Below are 12,994 nucleotides of genomic sequence, written 5' to 3' on the forward strand. Positions count from 1 at the left end.
GCTTGCTTGTTTTCAAAATAATTAAAAAACAAAAACACAAAATTGCTCTTCCCAAAGGCTTCTTTCTTTCCTTTAAATTTATTTTTTAAAGAAAAGCTAGCCGGGCACGGTGTCTCAAGCCTGTAATCCCAGCACTTTGGGAGGCCGAGATGGGCGGATCACAAGGTCAGGAGATCGAGACCATCCTGGCTAACACGGTGAAACCCCATCTCTACTAAAAAATACAAAAAACTAGCGGGGCGAGGTGGCGGGCGCCTGTGGTCCCAGCTACTCCGGAGGCTGAAGCAGGAGAATGGCGTAAACCCGGGAGGCGGAGCTTGCAGTGAGCTGAGATCCGGCCACTGCACTCCAGCCTGGGCGACAGAGCCAGACTCAGTCTCAAAAAAAAAAAAGAAAAGCTAACGGCTGGGCGCAGTGGCTCACGCCTGTAATCCCAGCACTTTGGGAGGCCAAGGCGGGCAGATTATGAGGTCAGGAGTTCGAGACCAGCCTGGCCAATATGGTGAAACCCTCCTCTTTACTAAAAATACAACAATTAGCCGGGCGTGGTGGCGGGCGCCTGTAATCCCGGCTACTTGGGAGGCTGAGGCAGGAGAATCGCTTGAACCCGGGAGGCGGCGGTTGCAGTGAGCCGAGAACGCGCCACTAGCGAGGCTCTGTCTCAAAAAAAAAAAAGAAAGAAAAGCTAACAAATGCTGTTTTGTCATGCATCATCACGGAATGAATGAGAGCTCCTGCCAGCCAGGAGACAGCGGACTACCAGGGTTGCTTCCCAGAGGTCCAGAAGGGAGGTCGCGCGAGAAGAGGCTCCGTGGGATGGTTCCACGCAGCGAAATCCCACGCAGGGTGGGCGTATACGAGTGTCCACGTCCGAAGGGCCCGTTCAAGGGCAGATCCCTGAAGGTTGGGTGAACGCAGGGCACGTCCACGCGGGCAGGCCCTTGCACGCAGGGAGTGCCCACGCAGGGCGGGTCCGTGTAGGATGAGAGCAGCGAAGGAGGCCCACGCAGGCCATTTCGCGCCCCGTCCTCAGCCCACGCTGGCGAGCTACCGCGGGGAAACGCGCAGCTCAGATCTTAGCAGCTTACAAGAACAACCTTTTAAAAATGGAACCTTCAAGTAAAAATAAAACTTTTGTTTCCTTCTTCTACAGGAGTTATTGATGTAGGAAGGGACAGTCCCAGTAACATTTCAGGATACGACTTGGGCCGGTCCGCAGGCAGGAGAGTGAAGCGCGCAGCTGCCAGGGCTTACGGGGTGACGTGCAACGCTGCTAGGACCTTGCAGGTGGAGAGCATAGTTGCCAAAACCAAGGCGGAGGAGTGCACCGCCGCTAGGATCCGGGCGGAGGAGCCCACCGCGGCCCGGACTTATTACGGATGCAGTACACTGCTGCCAGGATCTTGTCTGTGGAGGGCAGCGGGGCCGGGACCTCAGTTTGCAGCACACCGCTGCCAGGATCTCGTCGGCTGAGCGTTCCGCGGTCCGATCCCCGCCCCGTGCGCGTCGCCGGCGTTGGCGTCGTCTTCCTGGTGCTGGTCTCCGTCCGGTCGCCGGTCGCCTTGGTCTCCGGCCCTCCCCAGACGCTCCCGCACCCTTGCCGACCCCGCCGTCCGCAGCCCTGGCGCTCCCTGCGGGCCCCGCCGAGGCCGCCTGCGCCCTGTGCCAGCGCGCGCCCCGGGAGCCGGTGCGTGCCGACTGCGGCCACCGCTTCTGTCGGGCGTGCGTGGTGCGCTTCTGGGCCGAGGAGGACGGGCCCTTCCCGTGCCCCGAGTGCGCCGACGACTGCTGGCAGCGCGCAGTGGAGCCCGGCCGGCCCCCGCTCAGCCGCCGCCTTCTGGCGCTCGAGGAGGCGGCCGCGGCGCCCGCGCGCGACGGCCCGGCCAGCGAGGCCGCGCTGCAGCTGCTGTGCCGCGCTGACGCCGGCCCGCTCTGCGCCGCCTGCCGCATGGCTGCAGGCCCCGAGCCACCCGAGTGGGAGCCGCGCTGGAGGAAGGCGCTGCGCGGCAAGGTGCGCGCGGCGGGGTCCCGTGCCCCGCCCCGGGCGGTGCCCTGCGCCTCTCCGCCCCTGCCCCGGTCCCCCTGAGCCCTGGGCCCTTCCCATTTCCACTGTCCCTGTCCCCGGATTGTCCCCCTCCCTTTACCGCCACGGGTCCCCGCTCCAGCGTGTGCTGGGCCCCTCCTTCTTGCAGCTTGCCTCCCCACGTTTTCTGCGTCTCTTCTGAGTCTGGTCCGCGTCCCCATCTTGGTGTCCCCTGCTGGGCGGTGCTTTATCTCCCCACCCCCTACCTTCTACGAAGTCCTTCCCCCACCAGCGTCCATCTTTGTGGTCCCCACCACTAGCTGTGCCCTGCCTCACACTCATAGACCCCCCTCTAGTTCCCACAGATTGACTCCCCCACTCACTGTTCCCTTGGGGAAGACATCACACCTCTCGACCCTCTGTATTCCACTATGTCCACAGGCCTGGCCCGCCTTCTTGTCTGCTCTCCGGGCCACCCAGCCCTCACTTGCACCGCCTGTCCCCTCTCCCGTCTTTCAGAGACCCGCTCTGGGAGTCTGGCAGCGACGGGTCTGGGAGTCTGGAGCCTTTCCCATGGCGGGTTGTTTGGGGGATACAGAGTAGGAGAGAACAGCCAGCCTGGGGTCCCGCTCTTGAATACAGGAATACAGGGGAGGGGAAGCCAGCCAGACTGTGCCTCTGGGCGCTCCTCCTGCATTGAGGGCTCTTGCCACCAGGCAGAGTGACCCCCATCGGGCTCAGGCAGGGCAGGGTGTAGGGCAGGCTGTGCAGACCTGTGGTACAGACCGAACTCACACTGAACAGGGCCACTTACAGACACACAACTCCTAAACCCACCTAGACAGTCCCCTTAGCCCCAGCACCCAGATCCTTCTGAATAGGTGTGAAGCCCAAGAAACCTTTTGGCTGCTTGTGTGTTCCTGTCCTAGACAACAGGGCTTCGAGATTATCTCTGGAATGGTCAGACTGTGTGCATTCAGCTGGGGTGATGTCCCTCAGAACTGGGCTAGGTTGGGGGAGACCTTCTGCCCACCCCTGGTGACCTTCCTCTCTTTCCAGGAGAACAAGGGGTCTGTGGAAATCATGAGAAAGGACTTGAATGACGCCCGGGACCTGCATGGCCAGGCGGAGTCAGCAGCTGCAGTGTGGAAGGCAAGTGGGGGGCCTGGGGGCAGCCTGGAATGAGGGGACCAGGGACTCAGGGCTCTAGACAAAGGGACCACCAGGCCAAGCAGGCCAGGCCTCTGAACTGCTCAGCTGGTTGGTTGGAGGAGGGGCCTCTGGACTTTAGTGAGTTTCAGGGTATTTTTCTAGGATGTGTTTGTATTTTTCAAATAGAATCTAGCCAAAGTCAGTGGAAGCCTCTTTTTCGCCTCACATTTCACCTGTAGGTGATGGCAGCATCAGACTTACTCTTTTTTTTTTTTTTTTTCCAAGAGACAGTCTCATTTGGCTGAAGTGCAGTGGTCTGCTTGTAGCTCACTGCAGCTCGAACTGGCCTCAGGCGATCCTCCCACCTCAGCCTCTGGGACTATAGGCATGTGCTACCACACCTGGCTAATTTTAGAATGCTTTTGTAGAGATGGGGGTCTTGCTGTGTTGCCCAGGCTGGTCTTGAACTCCTGGCCTCAAGCGATTCTCCTGCCTTGGCCTCCCAAAGTGCTAATTTTTTTTTTTCTTTTAAAACACATCTGTAACTTTCTGTGGTCCTCTTGTTCTGATCTGAGAGTTGCTCATTTTTTTTTTAAAGGCTAGAAATCCAGGATCAAGGAACTGGCACATTCTGTGTCTGTTGAGAACGCTTCCTGGTTCATAGATGGTGCCTTCTCACTGTGTCCTCACATGGAAGAAGTAAGGGTGTCTCTGGGGTCCTTTAAGGACACTGATTCCATTCTTGAGAGTTCCACCCTTACAACCTCATTACCTCCCAAAGGTCCTGCCTCCTAACACCATCACCTTAGGGATGAGGATTTCAGCATGGGGATTTGGGGAGGCCACAGACATTCAGACCACAGCAGTGTTACTTTCCTTGGGTGCCTTCCACAGCATTACATCCCAAAGGGCAAAGGGACATCCCACTAGATTCTTTGAGGTTACTCACAAGTAAAGCTCTTCAGTCGTTTAAACTCTCTTTGGTGACTTTTTCCTCATGTGTAGTAAAAAATCTGTGTGCCATTTTCTCTGGGTTTCATAAATTCCTACTTCCTCCTTTTAACCTGAAAGACAGAGTGATTTTCAAAGGTGCAGCAGCTCTTGGGTAATTGGCTGCACCTCGAGGCTGAGGCCCGCATTTTTACCCCAGCTTGAGGCTGAGGTAGACTCTCTGTGTTCCCGGTGGTGCTGAGCCCTCGCCTACTCTCCACAGGCCTGAGGTGCAGGCCTCACTCAGTGACAGGTGACACACAGAGTCCCTGATGCCAGTCCGACCCCTGGCACTCCACACTGCCCTTGGGGGCTGCTCTGAACTTCTCCTTGCCTTGTGAGTGGTCAACACTGCCCAGTGCAAGTGAGGCTGGAAGGCTTTGGGGACCTCCAAGTTTTCAATAACTTGTGTTACCCCCAAGGGACTTGTTTTGCCCACAGGTTTTAGGTTGGAGTTTTCAATCTGTCCTGTTTTGGGGGTTGGTGGCTTAGATGCTGGGATGAGAGAAGCCACCTAAATTCAAAGGAAGGAGTTTGCAGTGTGCCGCATCAGCCAACCAGCAGACACCCAGCTGTCATTTGCATTCTCTCTCAGCAACAAAAGCCTTGGCTTCTCATGACTATGGCTGTCACCTGCCCTGTGTGGCCCAGGGCCAGGTGGAAGCCATCCATGACTCTGAGTAAAATCACAGTAGCATCCTCCTCTGCTCTCCTGTTTCCAAGGTTAGGGGTTGGCTGGAAACCAGCTGAAGAGTGGCAAGTGTGAAAGCTGTTTGTTGAAGGCTGATGGGATGGTTTTCAGCTGTTGGAGTTCTGGTGTGGGCACAGCAGGGACAGTTTCTGGCAAGATGGGTGTGTGTCCTGCCTTGACAGTAACGTGCCTGACAGGCTCTAGACCTAGCAGGGCCACTCAAGGATTTACTGTCCCCTTGGCCATGGGAGACGGGAGAGGAACTGTCTTCATGTGCAGCTGACCACTGCAGTGTCAGGGAGAAAGAACTCTACTTCTCCCCTTTTAGGGTCCCAGGCTGGGCCGGAGAATTAAACTGACATAAGCTAAACTAACAGGGCCAGGTGCAGTGGTTCATGCCTGTAATCCCAGCAACTTGGGAGGCTGAGGTAGGAGGATTGCTTGAGGGTAGGAGTTCGAGACCAGCCTGGGTAACATAGTGAGACCCCCATCTGTACAAAAATTAAGAAATTAGCCAGGTGTGGTGGTGCATCTGTGGTCCCAGCTACTTGGGAGGCTGAGGTGGGAGGATACTTAAGCCCAAGAGGTTGAGGCTGCAGTAAGCTATGATGGCACCACTGCACTCCAGCCTGGGTGACAGAGTGAGACCCTATCTCAAAAAAAAGGAAGATAGATTAGTGGGAGAAAAAACATAAGTTTTTTTTTTTTTTTTTTTTTTTTGAGATGGAGTCTTGCTCTTGTTGCCCAGGCTGGAGTGCTGTGGTGCCATCTTGCCTCACTGCATCCTCTGCCTCCTTGGTTCAAGTGGTTCTCCTGCCTCAGCCTCCTGAGTAACTGCGACTACAGGCATGTGCCACCACGCCTGGCTAATCTTGTATTTTTAGTGGAGATGGGGTTTCACCATGTTGGCCAGGCTGGTCTTGAACTCCTGACCTCAAGTGATCCACCCACCTCGGCCTCCCAAAGTGCTGGGATTACAAGCGTGAACCACACCACACTCGTGCCTGAGCAGCATGTTTTAGAGTGGCATGTTCTTAACTCCTTCAAGAGGGAACAGGTTCCCCTTCGCCTGGGGAGAGTGGGCGAGGACACAGGTCTTTTCCTGCCACCTGTCTGCAGGGACACGTGATGGACCGTAGGAAGAAGGCACTGACTGACTACAAGAAGCTGCGGGCCTTCTTTGTGGAGGAGGAGGAGCACTTCCTGCAGGAGGCTGAGAAGGAGGAGGGGCTACCTGAGGACGAGCTGGCTGACCCCACTGAGCGGTTCAGGTCACTGCTGCAGGCGGTGTCGGAGCTGGAGAAGAAGCACCGGAACCTGGGCCTCAGCATGCTGCTGCAGGTGTGGGATCCGCACTGGGTCTGTCCACCATCAGGCCAGGGTGGACGTAGGCAGCAGCGAGCCACTGGGGGGCCATTGCCCGAGGTCAAGGCTTAAAAGCCCAGCCTGACTCCCACTGCCGTGGCCTTGCAGGGCTGATTTTGGGAATGGGTGGGTGGTCAAGGAAGGTGATAGGAAGGGGTTTTAAGTTGAGAAGGGTCTGAGGTGTCCCTGACCTTCACAAGGGAGGACACTTGGTATCCCAAGTGCCTGAGGCTTCTGCCTCGCCCTAGGGTTCTGAAGGCAGAAGCAGGCAAGAAACTCAGCCTCAGGGCTTTTCTTCTGCCTCTGCCCAGGGCCTGGCCTGAACCCCAGAGCCCGCAGCAACCCAGATGGCCTTGAATGGTTCAATTGCCTGTGCCAGCCATAGGTGACAAGGCTTTGGCCTTGGGGAGACAGAAGTCTGGGCTAGGCCCTGGGTTGGTTGTGCTCAGGACAGTACCTCATGCACTGTCTCATGTGCACTCTCTCTTGCTCTCTCTCACTCTCTCCTTTTGTCTTTGTCTCTGCCTCTGTGTGTCTCTTTCTCTGTTGTTTTGTGTCTCTGTCTTTCCCTCTACCTTCCCATGCAGTGATGGCGCCAACCGGCGGCAGTCCCAGAGTTGGAGGCAGGAGGGGATGGATCCTCATCTCCTTGGGAAGTGTCAGCGTGTGGCTGTCAGGGAAGCGTGGAAGGCGCCCGGCCTTGGGTCCGTCTATATAGTTGTGTGTTTCAAGAATGTCCCTTTATCCTTCACCCTGAGGCGTGAGTGTTTTGGGGGCTACAAACACCTCCCGGTAGAGGCTGGACCTGAGGACCCTTCCGACCTGTGCCCGACCCTTCCTGAAGTCCTGGCCACAGCCCATCTTCCATGAGTCCCGGCAGCTCTGGGCCATGCCCTTCCTCTGTCACCTATCTGCCCCTCACCTTGTCATCCACGGACCCAGACCCTGCACCTTCCATGCGGGCCCACAGATCCTTGGCAGGTACCTGAGGTGCACCATTGAGTGTCGAATTTGGGGTTAACATCTAGAAAGAAGAACGCACATGAGGCTCTGTGAAGGCTGGAACTTAGGTCTTCAGGGAAGAGAAAGGAAGACTGGATTGCACCTTGATGCCTCCTGAGGAGGCAGCCCTCCTCTTGAGGTGGGCTTGGGCCCCGCCCAGCCTTATCCGCGTCGCTCTGTCCGCCTCCCCCTTCCTGGCCCCCACCCTGCCTCTGTGTCTCCCAGAAGCCCTCCCTGTGCTCCACCTGCCTCCGTAGAAGGAACTCTCTTTCTCCTTTTTCCTGGGCGAGGGGGCTGGCAGGTGGCTAACCCCATTTAGCATCTCCAGGCCCTGCCATGGTGTCTCATCTTGCTGTTCTCTCTGGCTCTTTCTCTCTTCCCATTTCCTTTAGTAGTTGAATTTTGCAAAGCTCGTAGCAGTAGCTCAGTTGCCTGCAGCATCCTTGTGTGTAGATAAATTCGTCTAGTCGACAGAAACTCAGCACTGGGGACAGGATTGCAAAGTCTGGGACATAGATGCAGGCAGATGTTGAGATTTGGGTATAGCTGGGCTTGTGAGCAGTGCCTATTTCCAGATGAAGCCTTTCAGCCTTTCCGAGTCCCCGGCCTTTGGTGCGATGTCTGTGAGTTTGACCTACCCAGCGTGTGGGCTGGTTCAATGTTGAATAAAGTGAGTTTGTGTCAGCTCGTTTGCTTCGTCTCCGTATGTCCACCTCTTCCCCCTGCTCTGGCCACCCTCCAGTGTGAAAGGAAAATTCCTCGTGACACTTGCTAAAGCATGGTGAGGAGATCTTTCATTGGGACCATGGAGATGGGTGTGGAGCCCTTTCCTTGGGGCCTCAGGGGAGATGGGGCTCCACCCCGACACAGTAGGGCAGGGGTTGGAGAAGCCGAGGAGCAGTGTGGGGTCCATTGGTGGGAATGACTGTGAGGAGACATCAGGGCTGAGGGGGGTCTGGCTAAACCCACCTCACAGAGTCCTTGCTGCAGGCAGGCAGGGTGATCAGACATTGGTTGCAAACGGTCTGATAGGAACCCAGTCAGGTACCATTGAGGGTGGTCAGATATTATGGTTAAACCAAATTAGGGTTCTTGCTAAAACTGGATTTCATAAGAAAGGGCACAGAGGACCCTAGGAGAAGATTCCAGAGCCTGGCCAAGTAGATAATCTTTGTCAGCACGCCAACAACATCCCGATCCTGAGACCTCCAGTTTGTCTTTCTCACTGTCTCTACCTGCTGCAGTCTGCTGTCGTCCCCAAGTGTCCTTGCCCCTGCGCTGCACACCTGTGATGCATGCCTGGCCAGGTCCTGATGGGACAGAGTCTCCCGCAACATCAAAGTGTCTCCACATCACCAGGTCCAACAGTGGCTTCACCATCCTCACCTAATCTAGCTGACCAGCAACATCCCACCCTGTCAATCACAACCTGTTTCTATTTGAAAAAATTATATACTTATGGGGCACAGTGTGATGTTTTGATATCTGTACATTGTGGAGTGACAGAATCAAGCAGATTCATGTATCCATCTCATGTTTTTTTTTTTTTGTGGTGAGAACATTTGAAATCTACACTCAGCAATTTCAAATACAGTCATAGTCATCCCTCTGTGTCCAAGGGGCATTGGTTCCAGGACCCCTTCCTGGATACCAAAATCCGCAGATGCTCAAGTCCCCTGCAGTCAGCCCTCCCTCTGCACGTATGTGGGACACTCAGATACGAGGGCTGACTGTGTACAGTACACGGTTATCAGCTGAAGTCACCATGCTGTGTAATAGACCTTGAGTTTATTCTTGTATAACGGGAACTCTGTACCCTTTGACTAGAATTTCCCCAAATCCTCTTGTCTCAGCCCCTGCTAACTACTGTTCTATTTCTATAAATCAACATTTTGATTCCACATATAAGTGAGATCATGCGATATTTGTCTTGGCTTATTTCACTTTAATAATGTCCTCTAGATTCACCCATGTTGCAAATAGCAGGGTTTCCTTTATTATGGCTAAATAGTATTCCATTGTGTGTATATACCACATTTTCTTAATCAATTTTTCCACTGTATCCCTTTATCCACTTTGCTTCTAGACCACGTAGGTTGATTGCCTATCTTGGTTGTTGTAAAAGTGCTGTAAGAAACACAGTGTGGGTATCTCTTCCACATATTTATGTCATTTCCTTTTGGAAAATACTTAGCAGTAGGATTGCTGGGTCACAGTACTCAACTTTTTAAGTTTTTGAATAACCTCCATATGTTTCTCCATAATGGCTATAATAATTTACATCCTCGCCAACATTTGTTGTCTTTGAAATTAGTCATTCTAAGAAGTGTGAGATAATCTCATTTTGATTTGGTTTGCATTTCCCTGATGATTAATGATGTTGAGCATTTTTTCGTATACCTGTTGGCCATTGGTGTGTCTTCTTTTGAGAAATGTCTCTTCAGGTTCTTTGTCCATTTTTTAGTTGTTTATTTTCTTTCCTGCTATTGAGTTTGAGTTCCATGTATATTTTGGATATTAACCCCCTACCTAATGTATGGTTTGCAAATATTCTCTCCTGATTTGTGAGTTGTCTTCACTCTGTTGATGATTTCCTTTGCTGTGCAGAAGCATTTTAGCTCTATGCAATCCTGTTTATTTTTCTTTTGTTGCTTGTGCTTTTAGGGTCACATGCAAGAAGTGATATGACCCTAAAGCCTAGGCCAGTGTCATGGGGTTTTTCACCTGTGTTTTCTTCTGCTGGCTTTACAGTTTCAGGCCTTACAATTAAGCCCTTGTCTGTTTTGAATGGATTTTTGTGTAGGGACATTCCCTCCACAAGGGCTTCCTCTGGCCTTGCTGATAATCCTCCATCTCCCTTGTGTCCTCTCCACTCCACCCTCTTCATGTGGATGGACTCTTGGCATCCTCGTGTGGCCTCTCTGTCTTACCCAGACCCCCATGGTGACCTCACACTTGCCTCTCCGACGTGGGTCTCTCTTCCAAACCCTCTTCCAGGTCCAACCACGCCTTCATCCCAGACTCACCCAGGGGCCCAATCCCTGCAGTCCTCAGACAGACATCTCAGAGCTGTCTCTGAGTCGTCTTCACTAACAGTCCACAGTAGGTCTGCAAAGGAATCCTGCAGGCTTTTCCTGTAGCCACAGACCTTGACCTCCTCTTAACTGCTCCTCGCCAGTCCCCCACCGTGGCCCACTGGCACTGTCCTCTACTGCCCAGGAGACCTGGAAACCTCATCTCCTACCCCTGCTCCAACAGTGCATTCTCAGCCCCGCAGGTAGATGGGTTTCTACCTTAAAATATGTAGGATGAACCAGTCTGGTGATCTGATGTACAACAGGAGGACTGTAGGTAATAAAATTGCACTGTTTTGGGAGTTCCTGCTAAATGACTAGACTTCAGCTACTCTTGCCACAAAATTCTAAAAATGGTTGACTCTGGGAGGTGATGGGAAAGTTAATTGCTCCCCTGTAGTAGTAACCATTTTGCTATCTGTTTGTACTTTGTAACATCACGTTGCATACCTTAAATATACACAATAAAATTTATTAAAACAATAAAACTAAGCAAGAGCCTGCCTCCGGTGTACTCAAGGCCCTGCAGCAACTCAGATTCCTTCAGGGAAAGCTTACCAGTGGCCTGGGGGGCGCTACATAATCCACCCCCAGCTGTTTCTCTCTCTGGTCACCACTGTGCCCCCTGCTCCCAGCAGACCCAGCACGATGGCCTCTCTTCAGCAGGCCAGGTGGGCCCTGCCTCGGCCTCTGATCTCCAGGGAATGTTTCTCCCCGATATCTGCATGGCGGTTCCCCTAATCCTTCAGGTCTGCTCCCACAGGGTGTTTTGTAGAAATGGCTTGAAACAGACACCCTTACTCAACCCTTGACCATGCAAGCTCTGAGGAGCCACTTGTGTCCCTGTGGCTTTGCCGCAGCCAGATCTCTCTGGTCAAGAGGATGTGGGGAGTGGGTGACATGTGGAAGGAAACTGAGGCCAGGCACTGCATAGAGAAGCAACAGTTTGTTTGCTGGAAGGTAGGGGACACATTCTCAAGACATTGATGTATTTGTCCAGTACTTCAATACTTTTTTCTCAACTCTTATTTTCAGAGCTTTGTGGGAAAGCTGTGGATAGTTGGGACCCAAAGGTCGTTTTCAGTTTCAGGATCCTGTGGCCAAAGAGAGGAGATAAAAATGTTTGGGGCCATTTTACCATCTATATTACCTAATTGAGTAGCTATTATTTCATGAGGTTGACAACAGCAAAATATAAGGAGATGCTTAAACTCTTTAGTAACTGGAGAATCATAATTAAAACCATAATGAGATACTGCTTTAACTCGAGGCAAGTGGGGTGGTGGTGGTTCGGGCGGGTGATGGGAACTGCAACACTAGGTGATGTTGAAGTCTGAGTGACAGTAGCACATTAGGTGAGCTTAGAGGTGCTGTGAGGAGTGTAGAATGAGGCCGCTGCTTTGGAGTGCAGTCTGGGGTCAAACCAAAAGGCATACCTTGGAGAAACTGTGGGTTTGCTTCTAGGCCACTGCAATACAGCAAATACTGCAATAAAGCAAGTCCCATGAAATGTTTGGTTTCCAAGTGGATATAAAATGCTTTTATAGGCTGTACTGTAGTCCACTAAGTGTGTAGTAGCATTATGTCTAAAAAAGCCAATGTATGTACCTTAATTTTAAAATACTTTGTTGCCAAAAAATGCTAATAATCATCTGAGTGTTCAGTGAGTTGCCATCTTTTTGCTGGGGGAGAGTCTTGCCTCAATGTTGGTGGCTGCTGACTAATTAGGGTGGTGGCTGCTGGAGTTTGGGGTTGCTGTGACAATTTCTTAAGACAATGAAGTTTGTCACATCAATTGACTCTTCCATTGAAAAGACTTCTCATAGCATGTGATGCTGTTTGATAGCATTTTACCCACATAACATCTTTAAAAATTAGTCACTCTTGTCAAACCCTGCCACTGCTTTATCAACTAAGTTGATGTCAATTCTAAATCCTTTGTTGTCATTTCAACCATGTGCACAGCATCTTCACCAGAAGTATATTCCATCTCAAGAAACCACTTTCTGTGTTCATCCATAAGAAGCAACTCATCATCCATTCATATTTTCTCATGAGACTGCAGCAATTCAGTCCCATCTCCAGGCTCCACTTCCAATTCTCGTTCTCTTGCTGTTTCTACCACATCTGCAGTGACTTCCTCCCCTGAAGTCTGGGATTCCCTCAGAGTCATCCATGAGGGCTGAAATCAACATCTTCCAAACTCCTGTTCGTGTTGCTGTTTTGACCTCATTCCATGAATCATGAATGTTCTTAGGGCATCTAGAATGGTGAATCCTTTCCAGCAGGATTTAAAAATTTTTTTTCCCAGATCCATCAGAGGAATCACTGTTCAAGGCAGCTGCAGCCTTATGAAATGTCTTAAATAATAAAATTTGAAAGTTAATTATGGAAGTTAACTTGAAAGTTAATAAGACTTGAATGTTGTGTTAATAGGTATTTTAATATTTTAATGGACTTAAAATAGTAAACCATCCTGTAAACAGATGTGCTGTCATGTAGGCTTTGTTGTTTCATTTATACAGTACAGGTAGAGTAGATTGAGCACAATTTCTAAGGGCCTTAGAATTGTTGTAATTGGTGAATGAGCATTGGCTTTAATTTGAAGTCACTAGCTGCGTGAGCCCCTAACAAGAGAGTCACCCTGTCCTTTAAAACTTTGAAGCCAGACATTGACTTCTCTGTAGCTATGAGAGT

The 12,994-nt window shown here is 51.8% G+C and overlaps 1 protein-coding gene across 1 annotated transcript; it reads left to right on the forward strand.

Moving 5' to 3' along the window:
- Positions 1-720: 720 nt before the first annotated feature.
- RNF187 (ring finger protein 187) lies at positions 721-7,907 on the forward strand. Its single transcript, XM_045384697.3, has 5 exons — positions 721-903; positions 1,301-2,011; positions 3,083-3,175; positions 5,976-6,197; positions 6,809-7,907. Exons 1-5 carry the CDS (start codon positions 721-723, stop codon positions 6,809-6,811), a joined length of 1,212 nt encoding a protein of 403 aa, XP_045240632.3. The 3' UTR covers positions 6,812-7,907.
- Positions 7,908-12,994: the final 5,087 nt, after the last annotated feature.

The sequence above is a fragment of the Macaca fascicularis genome, chromosome 1 (genome assembly GCF_037993035.2).
Source record: "Macaca fascicularis isolate 582-1 chromosome 1, T2T-MFA8v1.1".
NCBI classification, from domain to species: Eukaryota; Metazoa; Chordata; class Mammalia; order Primates; family Cercopithecidae; genus Macaca; species Macaca fascicularis.